This window comes from Vulpes vulpes, chromosome 5 (genome assembly GCF_048418805.1).
Source record: "Vulpes vulpes isolate BD-2025 chromosome 5, VulVul3, whole genome shotgun sequence".
Classification (NCBI taxonomy): Eukaryota; Metazoa; Chordata; class Mammalia; order Carnivora; family Canidae; genus Vulpes; species Vulpes vulpes.
In genome coordinates, this window is record NC_132784.1 from 43160977 (window position 1) to 43181337 (window position 20361).

The following is a 20361-nucleotide window of genomic DNA, read 5'->3' on the forward strand; positions in this document are numbered from 1 at the left end:
TTTCAAAATATGAGAAACTAACAAAAAGTGTGATTATAAATATAAAGCCTTATATCTTTACCAAAAAAATCATGGTATAAAAATTTTAAACTCTTAATTTAATGATTCTCTTTATCATTGAATGAGGAGAAGAATGTGATTAATATTTTATTTTTCCAGTGAGGATCAAAAGAATCAGTTAAAAAGAAAAGGCTTATTTTTATAGACTATGTTCTGGCCAAATGTTTCTGATATTGATAGTGTATCCAGTGATGTCTCCTTTTGTTTTAATGCTCCAACCTTGTGCACAGCATCAATGCTTTTTAAAAAAAAAAATGATTTGTCCCTATAATAAGTTTGGTAACTTTTTCTTTTCTCCTCAGCAACATTTGTAATATTAAAACATTTGAAAAAAAAAAAAAAAACATTTGTAATGGTAGTCCCAGTTTGAAAATTCTACCTTAAATTGTCTGCCAACACCAGGTTTTCTTTGAAATGTCCCTGTGTTGGCAGTATGTTTCCATGACCAAACTCAAATTAGCGTTATATATATGCACATTATCAAGTTGGAGACCACTGCTGCATGTTTAATGTCATTTGCTATAACATTTAACATAACTTAAGATTCTTACTTAGTTAGAAATGTCATTTTTATCTTTTGAGATATAATTTTTTGCATATAATGAGCAAATATGCTGAAATTCTATAATGTAGATAAAAAATCATGTCCTATTTAATTGGTGCATTCTTCGTTGAAATGGAGCATAGTTAGGGTTTACATTTCTGCATTTTTTCTTTCATATATCTGATTTTCTCTTGGAAACTAAAATAACTAGGTCCAAGTTCATATCTTGACATGGTTAATACCGCCATCTCACTGATATTATTTACACCAGGTAGCATGACACAAGGAAATAGCTATCTAGAAGGCAAGAAATCAAGGTTGGTATCAAACTCAAAATTAAGAATTGCAGGCATCAGAAGAATCAATTCATTTCTCCAAGCCTCATGGTTTAAAAAAATACGTTATCTGTAATGCAAGAGTTACAGCTATCTGGAACCTGCAAGGATTTTATCACTGGGGAATATTGTTGCTAGATTTATAAGTGACATAACTTTCTATGTACATTCAGACTCTTACCGCATGCAAAGAGTTGTGTGACAGTGTCTTATAAAAGAGGTGTCACAACCTTCTTCATCTGAACAAATGTCATGATGAGGGTCTAGAAATATACCTTGAGACCCGTACATGTGTATATACGTTTATACATGCACAAACCCATTCAAAACTATGTGTATGTGTGTCCAAATGCACTCGTGTAAATGATCATTGATTTCAGAGAATTTAATGCCTTGTCTATTTTCATTTTTGCCCAAGGGTCATTATTCAGTAAAAAAAGCTGCAGCAATACTTGGTATTGGAACTGACAATGTAATTGAGGTAAAATGTGATGAAAGGTATGTTTCTAACACATTCTCAAAAATTGTTATTATCACTATGCTTCATAGATTAAAATCCTATTTCCTATTCCAATTTTTAGAAGGAATACTTTCCCCGTTTCAATAAATTTTAGCTGCCGTAATTAAGAAGTGCCGAAGTTTTCCTATTCTACTCTTAAAATTTCTTTGCTAAATAGGACTGTTACGTATCTTCCCTATTTTAAATATATTGAATTACATATAATATAAATAAATATAAAAATATAATAATATCAACTGCTTTAGCACTCTACAAAGTAAAAATATTTTTCTATTTTCCTTAAATACCATGCTTTAGAAATAAGTAAGATTACAAATATTACATATAGTCAGAAGATCATTTTTATGCATATCAAATTTATTCACACATCAGTTCTGTGCTGTATTCTATAATTTGCTTTCATAAGCTTTTTGGTTTTAGAATATGTTTTACAAATCTTATCCCATGAATTATAAGACTTTCTTTATTCTTTTTAATTACTTCAGAGTTTCCTTTTATAAATGTAACAGAATTTCACAAATCGTATTTTAAAGGACACTTAAGGGTTTCCTCCTAGATGTTAGTATTTAATAGCAGAGATTAAATGAATATAATTGTATAAAAACATTTGAGAGTCTATGTTTGAATATCTCACATGAATTCCTAGAAACTAGATTATGGATTCAAAGAATGTCTGGATTTACAGTATCATAAAGTTTTTTTATTTGCCTTTCAAACATTTTTAAGTTAATTGATGCTCTTCAATATAATGCTATACCTGAATATTATCAATACCTTTATAATTGAAAATTCTGATCAGCCAATTGTACATTACCGTGATTTATCTGTTCATGTTCTTTGCCTACTTTTTATTGGTTGTTTATTATTTGTTATTGGCTTGTAAGACATCTTTATATATTTAGAAATTCTGAAATATAAAGTAAATGAATATAAAATATCTTACAAATTTTTATGTTTATTATTCAGTACTTTCTCACAAGTTGTTTGATTTTCTTTATATATTCTGCGTGCATCTCCTGAGAATCATCCCTGTCCAAGATACTTTACATCTTTTTTATTATTATGAATGGGATATTCTATTATTTTTTCACAACAATTAGTTTTTAAAAATAGGAACATGACTTACTTTTGTAGGCACCCAGTTGCTAAGCATTCTTATTATTTTCAAAAGCTTTTTAATGCATAAATTTAGGTATTCTAGGTATGCAGTCATAGATTCTTCCATTAGGGTTTTTTCCTCTTTTCTTTTTTCTTCCCTTTTTTCCTTTTCTTTCTTTCTATCATACTTTTAAATAATAATTTCTTCAGAAAAATACTATAACACTGATGGTAGTGAGCATCCTTATTTTATTCCTGACATTAGTAGGAATGCTTCCAGTGAATCATCTGTAGGCATGCTAGGTTGCAATCTGATACCCGGATGGAGTAAAAAAGTGTTGACTTTTTTTTCTCAGATATTTGCTATGAAGAAATGTGAAGGCCATCTGAAATTTGCCACCCTTTTTCCTCCCTCATCAAGTGGATTCCTGATTTTTATTCCTTGATGTCAGGAGGTTTTTACTTTTTTTTGAAAGTTTCTATTTAAATTCTCGTTAGTTAATATACAATATAATATTAGTTTCATGTGTACAATACAGTGATTCAACACTTCCATACATCACCTGGTTCTTATTACAACTAGGGCCGTCCCCATCACCTGTTTCACTCATCCCTCCACCTATCTCCTCTCTGGTGACCATGTTTGTTCTCTAGAGTTGGAAGTCTGTTTCATGGTTTGCCTCCTTCCCATTTGTTCATATGTTTTGTCTCCTAAATTCCACATATGAGTGAAATCATACGATATTTGTCTTTCTCTGACTGACTTATTTTGCTTAGCATAATACCCTCTAGCTCTATCCATGTCCTTGCAAATGGCAAGATTTCAGTGTTTTTTTTTTTTTTATGGCTGAGTAATAATCCATTGTGTATATATACTACATCTTTTTTTTTTTTTTTTGTCCTTTCCTAGATCTTGGGCTAGGTTTAAGGTTAGATCTAGGGTTAGGTGAGGGTATGTGCCAGAGAAGAGATTTTTACTTTAAAATGAAGTTTAATAACTTGAAGGAGAGATTATCCTTCTGCATCTTTCTTAGAAAAGTAATACAAATTTTAAGATGACTGAATAGCACACTAAGCATTCTTTAATTCAACGTGATATTTACCACTGGTTTTTGGGACCTGAACATTTACCTAATATCTGTTTACTGAACATTACCTAATAACTAAATATTTACCTAAGAAATACATTAGGGAGAAACTAAACACTATTTTTTTTTTTTAGTTTTACATATCATCTATTCCTCTCATTGGTAGAATTGGTATGTATATTTTTAAAGTAATTAACTTATTGTATTTTTAAGGGGAAGGATGATTCCAGCTGAATTAGAGAAAAATATATTAGAAGCTAAAAGAAAGGTATGTTCTGTAACTCCATACTTAAAATGCAGATTCATTTTCATTTTCTTTACTTATTTTCACTAGTGGGAAACAACTGTTAAGGTAATTTCTAAGAGAAATAAAGTAATCCCTAAATGTGGGAAATTCCTCATAAAATTAAAGTGAAAGAATTAAGTTAATGCTGCAGTATTTCTTTAATAATTTTCTGTCAAATTACAAATGAACACTTATCAGCACATGGATTAAACAAAGGAATTTGGTCATTTCCATTTTTGTGGTATTATTTTGCAAAAATAAATCTGGAGAGAACTATAATAAATGAAACTCAGAGACAGTGATACGAGTTCATCTTATGGTTACACTACTCTCCCCAGTCCTGGAGGTACCTCAGAATATATGAAGTTCTTAGGTATTTAAGGTTCTTGTCCAAGTCATGCAGCTTCCTGATGCCCAGAAGTAATGGTGAAGTGACAATAGTCTTCCCATGGGACCTCCTGAGGCTCTACTAACGATTCAGCTTGTGTCATCATCAGGGCCAGACTCCTTTTTGCGTTGTAGCCACAGCTGGCAGCACAGTATTTGGGGCCTTTGACCCTCTCCACGCCATTGCGGATATTTGTGAGACACACAGACTCTGGATGCATGTGGATGTAAGTCACATCCTTTAGTCTAACTCCTAATTTCCCCTTTAAAAAAAATGTATCCCATGAACAATCCATAAAATTACTTAATTGGTATTGTAGGCCAGATGAAAGTTTCTCTGGAAACTAATTTTTATAATGAATAGAATTGACTCAATATATTAGCCTCGAAAGAGCTATAAATGTATCAAGGGGTTTAAAATAGTCTAAACCTCTATTCAACTAAGAATTTAGAAAATCAATTTGAAGAAAGAGTTATACTTTATTTTAATTAATTAATTAATTAATCTTTATTTATTTGAGAAAGAGAATGCATGCACATGGCGGGGGGTGGGGTGGAGAGGGGAGGTCAGGCAGGGGAGTGGCAAGATGGAGAGAGAGAGAATCTCAAGCCCACTCCACACTGAGAGTGGACCCCAACTCAGGGCTCAATCCCATGACCCTGAAATCATGACCTGAGCCAAAATCAAGAGTCGGTGCTTCATGAACTAAGCCACCCAGGTGCCCCTTCAAACTGATTTTAAATCAAAAGATTTAGCCCACTACTCTAATGAAAATTTTAAAATTAATACCTATCAAGAAAATCATAATTTTTTTTTTAATTTTTTTTTTTTATTTATTTATGATAGTCACAGAGAGAGAGAGAGGCAGAGACACAGGCAGAGGGAGAAGCAGGCTCCATGCACCGGGAGCCCGACGTGGGATTCGATCCTGGGTCTCCAGGATCGCGCCCTGGGCCAAAGGCAGGCGCCAAACCGCTGCACCACCCAGGGATCCCAAGAAAATCATAATTTTTGATGCTATTAATTTAGTACAGTGACCTTGGGCAAAACTTTCTTCAGCTTTGGTAAAAGTTGGACAAATTTAAAGTTATACAATATGGTAGATATGTTAATTTCTCTGTGGTATTGCCAAATCTGATGCCAACATTTTCATCTGTCCCTGGAAATTATACAGAAGGTGTTTGAATTAATTAGAAACCTAAAACTTTACTGTGTCATGAATAGGCAATAAGAATTCATAGGAGGAAATTTTAAAATGCATTGTTCTTATAAGTAGTATAATGATAGCCAAGTTTATAATTATCTAACACAGCAATTAAAGCTTCATCAATGTCTGAAATAAATTTAACATGGGAAAAAGTCGTCTCTGCTACTTAAAAAGAAAGAATAGAAGAACACGTATCTTTTGTACCTGTAGGCAGCCTGGGGAGGTGGATTGTTGCTGTCCAGAAACTACTCCTCTAAACTCAATGGCATTGAAAGGTAAGATCTGCACCATTGCTGGTGAAAGCAAAATAACCTGTTTGGGTTTCTATTCTCTTTTATTAGACTGTGAGCACTAATTGGAGCTGTTTTATCACCTAGAGCCAACTCTGTGACTTGGAATCCACATAAACTCATGGGTGTCCCCCTTCAGTGCTCTGCTATCCTGATCCGTGAAAAAGTAAATGATTTCTATTTTTAAGTAGTGCCATGATGGATGTCTTGGTAATGACTAGTTTCATTGTGAATATTTAAAACCAATATAATTATGGCCTCATTGAATTAGCATAGTGCAGCACAGTTTGCTCTATTAAACAGAACCTTCTCTCTTGATCTTTAAGTAGCAGCCACTGGGTCATTGAGGTGCCACAAACCAAATGACTGTAAGCACAAGTGGTAACTCAATGTATGGATAAGACCTGGGATGACACAATGGGCAGTGATGAGGTCAATAGAAAACCTGACCGTTCATGCCCCACTCATTAAAAACACCACGAAAAAACAAAATGTCTCTTAGGGATCAAATTTGGTCCACTGACCCATTTGTTATCTCAGAGTGTAGGGTCAAAAATATTGCTCATTTTAAATGTAGATAAGTCTGAGTAACTGCAATATATTTTAAGCATAGAAAGCACAAATTTATGGATTGTATGAAATTATTTTCTTCTCATATGTTTTTGTATTTTATCTCCAACAATAGTAAATGCAATGTTACTTAAGGAGATAAGGCCATGGTCTTCTCCAAGGAGAGATATAATGATGAACTTTAACTTAAGAATTCTTATCTCCATGTTTGTCAGAAATGCAAATGAACTTTATGTAGTATCATTTATAGCTTTGTTTTCCTTCTCTCTTATAAGCAATCGAAAGAGTTTGGATATAAAAATAAAGTGTCTGTGCTCTTACTACAAACTGCTTCAACTGGCACTCTACTTACTCTTTTTTTTTTTAATTTACTTTTATTTAAATTCCAGCTAGGTAACATTCAGTGTAATATTAGTTTCAGGTGGATGATGTAGTGATTCAACACTTCCATACCACAACTGGTGCTCATCACAACAAGTGCATTCTATAATCCCCATCACCTATTTCACTAATCCCCCTACCTCCTCCCTCTGGTAACCATCAGTTTGTTCTCTAGAGTTGAGGGTGTTCTTGATTTCCCTCCCTCTCTCAGGCATAAAAAAAGAATGAAATCTGCCATTTGCAACAACATGGATGGAGCTAGAGGGTATCATGCTAAGCAAAATAAGTCAGAAAAAGATAAATACCATATGATCTCACTCATATGTGGAATTTAGGAAACTCATTTACTCTTGAGTGCTCACTCAGTGACCACTTTATCTCTTTTTAGAGGGCCTTTATTCTCCCTAGCCTAGGCAATTCTCAGCAACACAAGCTGGAACACTTCTTAACTCTGCTTCAGATTCTATTCTTTGGTCACATGGCAACCATATTCCTTCAATATCCAATAAAATATTCAATAAAATGGCAGCCGCCTTGTGTTTGAAGCCTGCAGGCTAATAGGTCCCCCCTTCCTGTCCACTCCTGCATGTCCAATACCCGGAAACTATAATTTGGCTAACATTTGTTTTCTTTAAGAAGCTTCTGGGTTTGCTCTCTCTTCCTATTGCTAACAGGTCTGTCTTCAACATTCAGATTTCTGATACCTTCATGTTTAGGACTCAAATACAAATTTTTTTTTGCAGTCTTCCTTGACTTCTTCACCCATAGTGAGTATGTTGAAATAGTACATTTTACTCTATTATCACATATCATGTGTTCCTCCAAGAAGTTTCTGTTTTCTTGTTTTATACTTTTTTTTGGTATAAAAAAGACATATAGATGGTCAATGGTGGTAGAACAGAACCCTCAAACTACTAAGCTTTCACTAATTTGAAGGTCATCTCTGGAAAATAAGCCTGTTTTGGTGTGGCCTTAAATTAAGAGGAACATTTGGTTCTATCTATTAAACCACTTGAGTGTCTAAGGTTGCCCATTAGACCATTTTGACTCATGCCTTAACGAGCAGTATAAACCAAGTATGTTAAGTATTGAATGAATATATTTTCTGATGCTAAAAAAACACATTTAGGCACTTTACATATAGATATGCATATATATATATTGCTGCAATTGTACACAAAATACAATTAAAACTAATTTTAAATGTCTTTTATTTGATCTTTTAAAAGAAAGGAAATACCATGTGTTTTTGAGGTGAAGTGCTAATCATGTTAATCTCTTTTATCCAGAAGGACTTTTTCATAATGCAAAATTGAAACCCATTCAGTGGCTTCTTGTTGCTTTTAGGATGGGGATTAAAATCCCTGACATCGCCTACAAAGCCTGGGAGGCACAGCCCATACCCTCCTCTGCTCTCCTATTCACCGTTTGCTTCCTTTTACTTTCTTCCCTTGACATCCTTGACCTGCTCTTATTTCCCAGAAGAAGCAGTGCAGCTCATCACCTATGACTTTGGCAGGAGTTTCTCCTTCTGCTTATGAGGGTCTGGCTCCACTTTGTCCCCCATACCCTCCCCCAACATCTTTCTAGTTTAGCTCCTACTGAACTTGAAAATGACTTTTACCCAGAAGCCTTCCTAGACCTTCAGACTAAGTGAAATCTTTGATCTTAGAGCACAATATTACAACACTGTGAAACTCCTCCACAGAGTTTATCCTGGGTACAATTTCACACTCATATGCTGTATTTTGTTTAGTGTCTAACCCACCTAACCTGTAACCCAGATTGTAAAGTCAGTAGGGCAGAGCATTTCCACCCTTGCTTGCCACAAATCCACTGCCTGGGCACGGTGTGTGACAGATTGTGGGTAAATATGACTAGCTTAATCATAACATCAGAAGAGTAGATATAACCTATACTAATTATAACTCTGTCTAACATAACAGAAGGGGAATTTAGGGGGTGGCTGGGTGGCTCAGTAGTTGATCCCAGGGTCCTGGGATCGAGTCCTGCATTGGGCTCCCTGCATGGAGCCTGCTTCTCCCTGTGCCTGTGTCTCTGCCTCTCTCTCACTGTGTGTCTCTCATGAATAAATAAATAAAATCTTAAAAAAAAATAAGGGGAGTTTGGAGTAAACTAAAGAGAAAATATTTACATGTAGAAATAGGATTCCTAAGATATAGATACATAAAGTACTCATTTCAGTGTATCATTTCTATTCTTTTCTCCCTAAATACTTCAATTCTTACCACCACATTGCACTTTTAAGCCTAGATCTACAAGCCTATCTTAAAAAATAAAAAGAGTGTGATTTTTTTCCCCTTGAAATGGGGTTTCCACAAACTCCAGCACATACTGCCCCTCCGTCAGATCCCAGATTCGTCACTGGTTGGTTGTGTGACCTTGAAAATTGTTCAGTATGTTAAAGTATCCATTTCCTCAATTTACAAGCATGATACAACAATAGTACCTATGCTATGAGTTTTCTGTGAGGCTCAAATGATACACTACTTGTGAAGTGTCCAGTTGATAAAAAACACATAGTAAACATATTGTTATTTGCTTCTTGTGCAACAGTTATGCTTGGTGTGTATTTAAACGGTACCCTGTCAGTGCACGCACATTTGGCCTTGCTTGTGTTCTCTTGGCGCACATCCTTTGAGAAAATCCTCTCTTTAACTTGGTGACAGGAAACACTTCTTTTCTCTAGTGATTACTTCTTAACCATCCAAAGCAAATGCTTCTCCATTCTTCAACACTTAAGAGGAACGTTTTCAACATCTTTTATGTGAGAAGCACAAAATTAAATGAACGGGTTATTTTATTCTCTACCTACTGTGACTCCCAGAGCACTTTGCTGACTGGCACCCAAAAGGCTGATTCATGGGATAGTTTAGTTTAAGCGAACGAGGCCCTCAGTTCTCATTAACTTCAATACATAGTAGCAAATGATTTCAAAAGAGCAGCAAAACTTCAAGGAGTTTGAGAAAAGTTAAGGAAAAATAGAGAAATTGTATTAATCCAATTACACCATCTGTTGTCCCAGATAAACCCAAAGGACAACTGGATATACAAAAATCCTAGAAAGGTAACATGTTTTTATATAAAATAAACAAAATTCTCTTTAAAAGTGCATGGACTTAGAAATGTATAGAATTGTTGAATCACTATATTGTACGCTTGAAACTAATATAACACTGTATGTTAGCTATATCAGAATTAAAATACAAAACTTCATAAAATTCAAAAAAATAAAATAAATGAAGGTAACAAAAAAGTGCATGTAATGTAGAAATGCTAAGTTAATTGAAATAAATAATGGTGGTTTCTTATTGAAATGTATATAACCTACATGTAGATATATTCTTGCTTCTTTAGGGTCTTCTGGAAGCATGCAACCAGATGAGAGCTGGGTATCTTTTCCAGCCAGATAAACTCTACAATGTGGACTTTGATACAGGGGATAAAACTATTCAGTGTGGCCGCCATGTTGATGTCTTTAAGCTATGGTTAATGTGGAAAGCAAAGGTAGGAATGTATCATTCCTTTTATTAGGCCCTCTTTGTCTGGATCAAGAATATATAGATTGTTCCATTTTCTTTAGAGTTCTATCTGGGTGTCTTTTCCAAAGGTTTTGTCTCACTATTTTCCTAAATATCTCTCAAGAAAACTATATTTCTAACTACAGATAACAACGGTATTGTTGTTATCTAACTGCTATATTTCTAACTACAGATGACAACCTTGGCTTCTCGGGTCTAAATTCCAACTGGGGTAGAAAAAAAAAAAATCTGGCATGTTCCACTGTTACTATATACTCTACCAAACTGTAAGACTAAAAATCTGTTAAGAAAATAAGCTTGTCTGCAACTTTTTAAAAAACTGTTTTTTTCCTCTACTACTTAGAATTGTTAATAGTCAAGTAGACTTGAAGTTGATATAGATTCTCAGATGTGAACCCTTGTTACATGGATGTGCAATCTACCTTTGCGTCTAAGGTCAGCAGATGGTCTCTCCAAAGATTATGACAACATAAAACATGTTCTGTACCCTTTGCCTGCCCCTTATTTATAAGTTTCTATTACTTCATTTCCAGTCCTCTATAAAAAGATGGACATTGGGTTCTGTGCCGATGAAAGCTATGACATGAACTAACACCATCTATAATGTATTACTGACCCTGCTATTTAATTTGAAGTCTTTTTGTTGTTGTTAGAAATCTATTACCACAAAAGCAGAGACACCACTTGTCATCAAAGTCACCTAGCAACATCCTGTCATATAGTCAACACTCTGATAAAAGAACATTGGTGACTCAGGAAGATAATCAGCCATTAGTTAGTTCATTGTGGAGTTTCATTGATAATTTTCTTCATTGAAAGATAGGCATTCTCTAAGTTCTTTTCCGGGAGATTTTTAAATATCCAGTTTGGAAATTTTGTTAAGCTTGCTTTAAAAATATTCAAAGTTCCAATTTTTGCAAACACGAAGCTCAAAATTTTGTGCAGATCTCTCAGACACCTATAATCCAAATATCCCTCAGTGTGATTCTGTATCGATTTTATTTGTGTAAATATTCTCAGGGACCTCCTGAACTCTGTAAGAGGCTGTTAGTTCTACCAAAGTTGAGCTGCCAGTCACAGCATATATCTACCTCAATTTACCGTACATGAGTATTTACACCTAGATACTTGTTGACAGGGGGCATCCTTGAACTCACAAACGCTCAATATGTATCAAAACATTTTTAAAAATTATATATATGTATATATATATATGAAAGATTATGTAAAGGATCACATAGTTCATCTATTCCTTTATATAATAAAGGGGTGACATTTAAACTTTTTAACACAAAGAAATACATTTTATGCTGTGGCCCAGTAATACATACACACACGTAATTAAAACAAAAGTTTTAGGAAAAGATCTTATAATGTGAAATTCTCTAATATTTTCTTTTCTGCTTTTTTCTTTGAAGACTTTTTTATTTTTTTTAATTTTTATTTATTTTTTATTTTATGATAGTCACAGAGAGAGAGAGAGAGAGGCAGAGACATAGGCAGAGGGAGAAGCAGGCTCCATGCACCAGGAGCCCGACGTGGGATTCGATCCCGGGCTCCAGGATCGGGCCCTGGGCCAAAGGCAGGCTCCAAACCGCTGCACCACCCAGAGATTCCCTGCTTTTTTCTTTGAAAGAAAAGCTGATCTGACCCACTTCACTGGCTCTATTACTCGCTAATGACCTATCAACTGCAGGTCAAAAGATACAGATAAGCACATTTGGCCTGGATTAAGCCAGACCATCGGAGAAACACTTTGTTTGGCCTTCTATAAAGCAGATGTGACCAATGAATATTTTGTATCTATATTTATTTACTTTGTCCTTCCTGTAAACATGAGGTTTCCAAATCAGAGGAAGATCAACTATTTACTTAGAGAACATCTCTTGTGTCAGTTTCTCCTTCCCCTACTCCCCATTCGGGCAACTTAGCGAGGCCACATCACAGCACCCTCCATGTGCAAAGGAGATTTCTATCGCAGCACAGGGACCCTGCAATTAGGAAACCGGAATCTTATACCAGCTGGCACACCCACCCTGAGAGAGAGGGAGGGAAGGAGAGAGAGCTTACGATGACTCCTGAATGCTAAGGAATCCTCTTCGGGTGGAGAAAAGGAAGTCTCTATCCCATTCTACCCCAGAATGAAAATCACTTGACTCCTAGGGAGATAAGAAATATTTTATTACCCTTTCAATGGGCGCAGATGATTACATAAAAACTTAGTATACACTGGCATGGAAATGCTTTTCCCATAAAAAAACATGTCTCACACTGGAAATCAAATTCAGGAAATATCCATGGCAGGTTCGACAGGGAGGTTTTGACTTCCAAGATTGAAAAATTCTATTTTGTCCTCCTTTGCTCTAATTACACAATGAAAACTTCACTGATGATAGAAAGAGGAGCCATTGTTAATGAAATTTGTATTACTTATAAAAATAATCAATTACATAAAATACTGTGATAGGCTATAAAAATAAGAAGAAAAATCAGATAATAGTATAAGATGCTACGAGCATTGACTATATATGCAAAAACAAATATAATACAGAACCTTCCTTTTATGTAGATTTTCTACATGGGGTTGGACTGGTTGTGGATTCATAATATGAATCTGTTTTGGCCATGAGAATACTATAGGGAGTTTAATTGTCCAAAAACCCCATCTGCTTTTCTTAACTTCATAATTGCATTTGTCCCGGGGCTGTTTCCCAAAGTTTTCTCCCAGCCAATGACTGAGCCTGTCGGGGATTCTAAAGCATTCCCACTCCTGAGAGGCATAAGGCTCTTCTGACAGCTGACTTGGTGTGAGGTCTCCTCAGTGGCCTTTCTGAATTTTCCTTGGACTTCTTGGTAGTCTAGGAAGTTTCCACCCCACTTAGCCTCCCTTTCTCTTTCACTTAGGCTCAGACTTATTTACAGTCTGATACTTCTCCCACTCTAACCAGCTCCTCCTTCCACCCAGGTACTTCCACTAATAAAATCCTGGCACCTTTAATCACATTGTGATGTTTGCTTTTTTGGAAAGCATGAACTAACAGAGTCCACTAAAGCTTAAACTAGAAGTGCCATTGTCTTTAATATTCAATCTTTGTAGATTCTTTTCACAGAACTTAAAGATTCATTTGCAGTATAGACACATACCTTGATATTTTTAAATGCCAATTCAATATGCATGAATGCCATTAAAAGTTCTAAATGGAAAATTCCTGGGAAGTAGTGAGCTCTATGGCAATCACTTCAATGATCCTTGGCCTCATTTCTCTGGAATCAAAAGTAGGATCATTCATCAATAATTTCTATTAACTTTTCCACAAGCCTTTCTCCTTCCTCTTTTAACTGTTTATAGCTTCCTCCAAACCGGACTGCCCTCAAAGAGAAACTTCTGGCATATCAGATGATAACGTGGTTATCACAAGAAATTAGTCCATCATTCCAATTCTTAAGCATTTCAAATACTAACAATGCCTTTTCCAAATGAATGTTTGTTCAAAATTGTGAGAGTTGTTGGTTCTAGCCATGTATTCATATAATTGATTTTTCAAATATATGCATATATATAAAATATACATATTATAAACATAACACATACTACATATGTTAATTTCCTGTAGAGAAAGACATTGAAGGCATGGAAAAGGATAAGGAGCGAAGGAAACAAATTCTGTTGGAAACAAATTCTGATTTGAGATAAAGTCCCCTTTAGGGCTCTTAGCACCCTATTTACTCAGTTGTGTTCACCTGTATTGTATTGAGAATCCCAGAGCTCCCACATATCATAGGGGCCGTGAAATTCTGTGCTCATTGAACATTGCAAATGCTGTGTGTAAATAGGGTGGCAAGACATGGAAGTTGCATATATCTCCTTAGCTCACATGTCTCATTAGGGACACTTTACTTACTTGACTCACAAACACAAGTCCAAGGCAAAATTTTAAAGAATTTCAGGATAGCAATGGCAGAGAATAAATTAAGCAGAAAATCCTTCTGAGTATAGGGCCCATGTGATTTTGCAGGTTGTATGCTCATGAAGCCAACTCTAATTACAAAGGCTTATATACTGAGAATCCACTAAAGTACCACTTCATATGGTTGTGAAGCCTAGAATAACTGAGAATGCATACCCTCAGCTTGGGCTCTGGGTCCATGGACCAAAGCAAAGAGATCAGTGGGGAAGCAATTTTAATAATGTGGGAGAGAATGATTAGGCCAGCAGAGTGGCAGTGGATATAGGCTAAGGTATATTAGAGTCTAATTACATTTTGAAGATAACCATAATGAAATTTACCAAAGTATTAGATGTGGACTATGAAAAAAAGAAGATCAAGAATATGAGAGCTTTTAAGTTTTGGGATTTAGCAACTAGAGGATCAAATCGATACATTATTGAGATTGGAAAGACTGTGGCAGAAATAAGTTTGTGTAGAGAGATCAGGAGTTGAGTCTTGAACATATCATTTTGAGATGTTCATTAGTCATCTCAGTGGAGATTTGAGTGAGCAGTTGAGTATATAAGTCTGAGATTCAAAGAGAAGGTCTCAGATGAAAATATAAGTGGGAGGGTCATCCCGTGTAGTGCTTAATAACACGAGACAAGCAGAAATCACCATGGGAAAGAAGGTGGGTGGAAACAAAGACTGGACAATGCTTCTGTGCCTCGGTTGCCCACCTTATAGGGTTCTTCTAAGAGAAATTAAACCAAGTGTATACAGTACGGAGCTACATGCCTGTGGTGGAGCAGAATTTCAATGGTTGTTAATGTTTAAATACATTCTGGGGATCCCTGGGTGGCTCAGCGCTTGAGCACCTGCCTTTGGCCCAGGGCATGGTCCTGGGGTCTCCAGATCGAGTCCCTGCATGGAGCCTGCTTCTCCCTCTCCCTGTGTCTCTGCTTCTCTCTTTCTCTCTGTGTCTCTCATGAATAAATAAATAAAATCTTAAAAATTAATTAATTAATTAATTAATTAGCAAAAAATTACATTCTGCCTGCGAGCATGCCAAGGGCTTTATTTATAGTATTTCTCTCATTCCTTGTAACATTATATGTAACTTTTAAAAATTTGCTCTACATACTAGACGGATGAGAATCACATGTCAATATATTTAGCAAATGTGCGTAAATCTAGGCACTGAAGTGCAGAAGGCCGAGAAATCGGCCTTACATTCACAGACAGTAGGGATCAAAGTGGGATAAGGATCTAGAAATAATGAAGTGATAATGGAGAACACCTACTAGTGGTAAGATAATAATCACATTATTTATTTATATAAGTACATTTAAATAATTTAAATCAATTTCAGGAACTTTTTTGATGTAATTTAAAGGAACTTACTTTTGAATGGAAACTTTGATTTTTTTTTTTTTTTTTGATTACAGGGAACCTGTGGCTTTGAGGCACAGATCGACAGATATATGGAACTTGCAAAATACTTCTATAAGGTTTTGAAGAAAAAAGATAACTTTAAGCTTGTGTTTGATGCAGAGGTAAAGATGTCTTTCTTTTTTTTTTTTTTTTTGATAATTTAATGGATTTATACTTTGCTGAGTATTCTTACCTGAGATAATTTTAAAAATATGCTTAGCAATTCTCATAAATAGCTTATCTTATCTAAATGCAAATCATCTAGGTTTTAAAATCTGTTTTAAGTTCTGTGTCTTACAAGCCAAGGGTCCAAAAGACTTTTAATTGATAATGATTTTCAATATTTTCCTTTTTAGGACAATTAGAACTATCTGGTTAAATTGCTTTTCTGATTTCTCTGGCACAGAATAAGAGTAATTTAATTGTTCCTAGCTTTTTTTCTTGTATGTTATATTATGTAGCTGGGTTTCTGGACAGCAGATCATTAGAGAAGGTAGACTTAAAATTACCATAATCTTTGGTAGATTGTTATTAACCCACTAAGTAGGTATTAGTGAAAAAATTGAGATTTTTGCCAGCATTATGTCAATTTTCCTCTCCAAGTCCCAGTCAACCATCCAATGGCATGAAGCCATGCTAATAAGAACAATTGTTAGGGAAAAAATGTGCTTCACCTATCTTTGAAATTGTCTTCCTCTGACTACACTATTATCTTAATTTTGGTGAGTCTCGTAGTTTTAGATGGAAAATAGTAGTAAATTTAAAATTTAATTTAATTTTTAATTTTTTTCTTTTTTTTTTTTTTAGAGAGAGAGAGAGAGAGAGGAAGGGGGGGGGGATAGAGGGAGAGAGAGAGAGAGAGAATCTTAAGCAGGCTCCATGCCCAGTGTGGAGCCCCAGATGGGGCTAGATCTTATGACTGTGAAATCAACAACTGAGTTGAAATAGAGAGTCAGACACTTAACTGAGCTACTCAAGTGCCCCAAAGTCTGTTTTTAAAACTATACATCTTTTACTAGTTTATTTTCCTCTCTGAAATCAAATTTATGTAAAATTTTCTTTTATTTTTTATCTATGTGGAAAACAGCCAGTCACTGAAACCAGAAAACTTGAATTCATCTTGAAAGACCAGGAGAGGTTAATTATATCTGTTGAAATTTTGGAGATGTAAACCCTCTTATCTGTACCCACAGCCACTGCTTTAGTGAAGTCATCTCTGTTCTCTCCAGACTTACTATGATAGCCTAATACTAATATCTAATATTCTTCTCTATTCATTTGTTCTCTCCTCTAAGCCATTGTCCATATTGCAACCCAAATGATCTTTCTCAAATATGAAACTGGAACTAGCATTATTGTTCAAAATATTTTGAGCAATGGTCATGGAATGGATAGCTGAAGATCTCTGAAGGAAATTGAGAGAACAGAGCATGGCAAGGATGACTTACATAGATATGAACATCATTAAGAATTGTGGTAGGAGAGGTTAAGAAAGACAGCAAAAGCCATGCCAGACTGGAAACTCTGTAAGGACAATGATGATTTCTGTTGTGTCTGTGTCTAGAGTCTGACATGTATTATACCCTTAAAAGTTATTTTTAAATATCTTAAAATATCTAGGTGGTTCAGTCGGCCAAGCATCTGACTTCCACTCAAGTCTTGATCTCAGAGTCCTAGAATTGAGCTCTACATGGGGCTCCCTGTACAGTGGGGAGTCCGCTTGTCCCTCTCCCTCTGCTCCTCCCCCTGCTTGTGTGAGCTCATTCTCTCTCAAATATATATATATATATATATATATATATATATACATATATATATACACATAGAGATTAAAATATATAGAATATATTTTAAATATATTAAATATTAAATATATTTATATTTATAAGTATATTATAAATATATATTATACATAAATGTAATATATTAAATATAAAATCATTAAAATACCTCTGAAATGCTTAAGAAATTAGGTAGAGTTTTAAAGATACTTGTAAAATTTTTATGCTCAATTTAGCCTGAGTTCACCAATGTCTGCTTCTGGTATTTCCCACCAAGACTTAAACATATCCCAAAAGGTTGTGAAAGAGATCAAGAACTCCAAAAGGTAAGTGTGTGTGTGTGTGCGTGTATGTGTGTGTGTGTGTGTGTGTGCGCGCGCACACACGCAGTTTTTAATTTTAACATCGCCTTTTAAATAATGTATCTGTCTGGTTAGTTTGATTTGTTAGGACATGGTAATCACGTGGTCCCAAGCCATTGATTTAATACTTATATAGAGATGAGCTCAATCTCAACATGTCAGTCTTTTTTCAAATTAATCCAGTCATAATATATGTAATTGAAAAATATTTATTGAGTGCTTAATATACATTATGCTGAGTTTCCTACTCTTTGCTTAATCCATTCATCAGTTAATACATATTAGGTATTCCAATAGAAGTTCGAGGTATAAAATGAATTAGAATCCAAGTCGTAAGTTGGCTAAGAATGCTGAGTAGGAGAGAAGACAAAAATATAAATAATCACAATTGCTAACAAGAATACAAAAGGTAGTTGTAGAACTGTTACAAAATTTGAAATACTTACCAAAAGATCACCTGAGCATGGATATGAGCTTTTATTAGAGAACAAAGAACAATATACTGGAAAAAATTCCAAATGAATATCATAACAAGGGGGATAGCTCATATTTCATTGTTAAAGAAGATCACTACCGTCATATGCAATTTATCACATATATTTATCATAAGTTTTTAACCAGTATTAAGCAAGCATCACATATACACATTTTACTTTGAGTTATGCCAACATCACAACCACTTATGTTGGTGCCCTTAGGAGGTACCCTGGCATACACTGAGTACAAACCATCTGATATCGGTGTTTAAGAGCTTTAACTTTTTGTATCACCAAAATTTCACTGGGCTTGTAAGTCCTAAGTGAAAAATAAAGATTTTTTTTTTGTTTTGCCTTTTGCTTCTCACAATACCACTTGTTTAAATATTTTGTGGTTTGAGGCAAGTATTAAGTGAAACTCTTTATATTTTTTTAAGTATATGTGTGATCTTCCACTAGGGCAATTACTACGGCTGAGAACTAGTGAGGCACATGTTTTTATGCAGACTTGCAAGCTGGCTCCTGAGGTGCACACAGCTCATTTACCAGAGAGCTGTCCCTCTTAGGGACATGTTCTTGGATAGAAGGCAAGGGGGAGACCATGAAACAGTTCTTTAAAAACACCACAGGCAATAATTAATATCTATTGTTTTATGATCATCTTGATTAACTAAAATATTAAATAGGGAAGGACATTATATGAAGTCTCTTTAAGGTAGATAAATATATCTATTTGCTTCTACACTGCCATCATATAAGATTTATGGGGAAATTAAGTAATGGATAGCATATGCAGCATTTTAGTAGTAAACTGTGTGCAGAAGCAAATTTTCAAGAAGCACAGCAGGTTGAGTAGTTATAGAATGCCCTCCTCTGGCTTTCCCTAATGCCAGTGCCTCTTTGCCCTATAATAATAACCCAAGAATGTATTAATGTGATCTGGTCCCACATATATGCTGTCATTTACACAGACAGGATTTGTTTCTGTGAAACTCACAAAGAAACTATGTTTTGCTGCAGAGCAGTGACCTGGTAGAAAAACTTACGGTGTAGTACAATAATTTAAACAATGAAAGTTATGATGCCAAATTGCGCTACTATTTTTCCATTGCCTATTTCCTTTTACCTCTTTCTCAGATGCTTCTATTTGAATTGCCATATAAATATAAGCAAAATGTCATACAACCTTCTTTAATGCATTCTAGCACATTCATATTATTTTGAGTTGGGTCATTGTGAATCATGAAGTAACAAGAGCTACAGTATGAATACAGAACATGCTGGTATATATTTTTTTCCTGTACTAAACATCTTAAAAATTATCCCTGATAGTTTTAAATTGCTTGCTATTTTTACTCTGTACTAATGATAGCTATGTAGCCATCTAGAATGTGGGAGAGCACAGGCTTGTAAAATTACCTTTTAATAATATTTACATTTGCACACAGATTGCTCCAAAGATTAAAGCACAGATGATAGAGGAAGGCACAGCCATGATAAGCTACCAGCCATGTGGGGACAAAGTAAATTTTTTTCGAATGGTCTTTTCTAACCCTGCCACAAGACGAGCAGATGTTGACTATCTCATCGATGAAATTGAAAGGCTTGGAAAGGATTTATGAGACTTCAATATGAGCTTGAATACAAGTGTGAATGGCAACTTAAAAAATCTGCTGCTGAAGATAAGAGAGGAATACTATAAGCAGTTTCCTCTCTTTCAGAACTTATGATTCTCTTTTATCCTTTGCTATCTAAGATGATGAAAGGGAAGCCAATTCACCGAAGATAAATAGATTAAGTTCAAGTTCCTTCATGTATTTGTTATTTTCGTTAATTTGATCAAAATTATTGAAAATCTGCTAAATGTCAGCTCCTTGTCTTGGTATATTCAGAGTACATCAGTAAATAAGAAAGACAAAAATCCCTCCTCTTGTAAAGGAAGAAGCTCCATTGTGGGCATTGAGTAACTTAGCATATATTTACATGTTGGAATTAACTGAATAAAGATTTCCTGAATTGAAATAATTTTCGATATCACATGGTAGTATT

The 20361-nt window shown here is 34.9% G+C and overlaps 1 protein-coding gene across 1 annotated transcript in view; it reads left to right on the plus strand.

Moving 5' to 3' along the window:
- Nucleotides 1-19934, plus strand: part of LOC112919196 (glutamate decarboxylase 1-like) — a 29194-nt gene extending 9260 nt beyond the window's left edge. Inside the window, exons 6-14 of the mRNA XM_025997551.2 lie at nt 1358-1437; nt 3859-3913; nt 4429-4545; nt 5737-5801; nt 5904-5982; nt 10146-10295; nt 15708-15815; nt 17711-17800; nt 19761-19934. Coding sequence (XP_025853336.2) covers nt 1358-1437; nt 3859-3913; nt 4429-4545; nt 5737-5801; nt 5904-5982; nt 10146-10295; nt 15708-15815; nt 17711-17800; nt 19761-19934 — 918 coding nt within the window. The remainder of the gene's footprint in view (nt 1-1357; nt 1438-3858; nt 3914-4428; nt 4546-5736; nt 5802-5903; nt 5983-10145; nt 10296-15707; nt 15816-17710; nt 17801-19760) is intronic.
- Nucleotides 19935-20361: the final 427 nt, after the last annotated feature.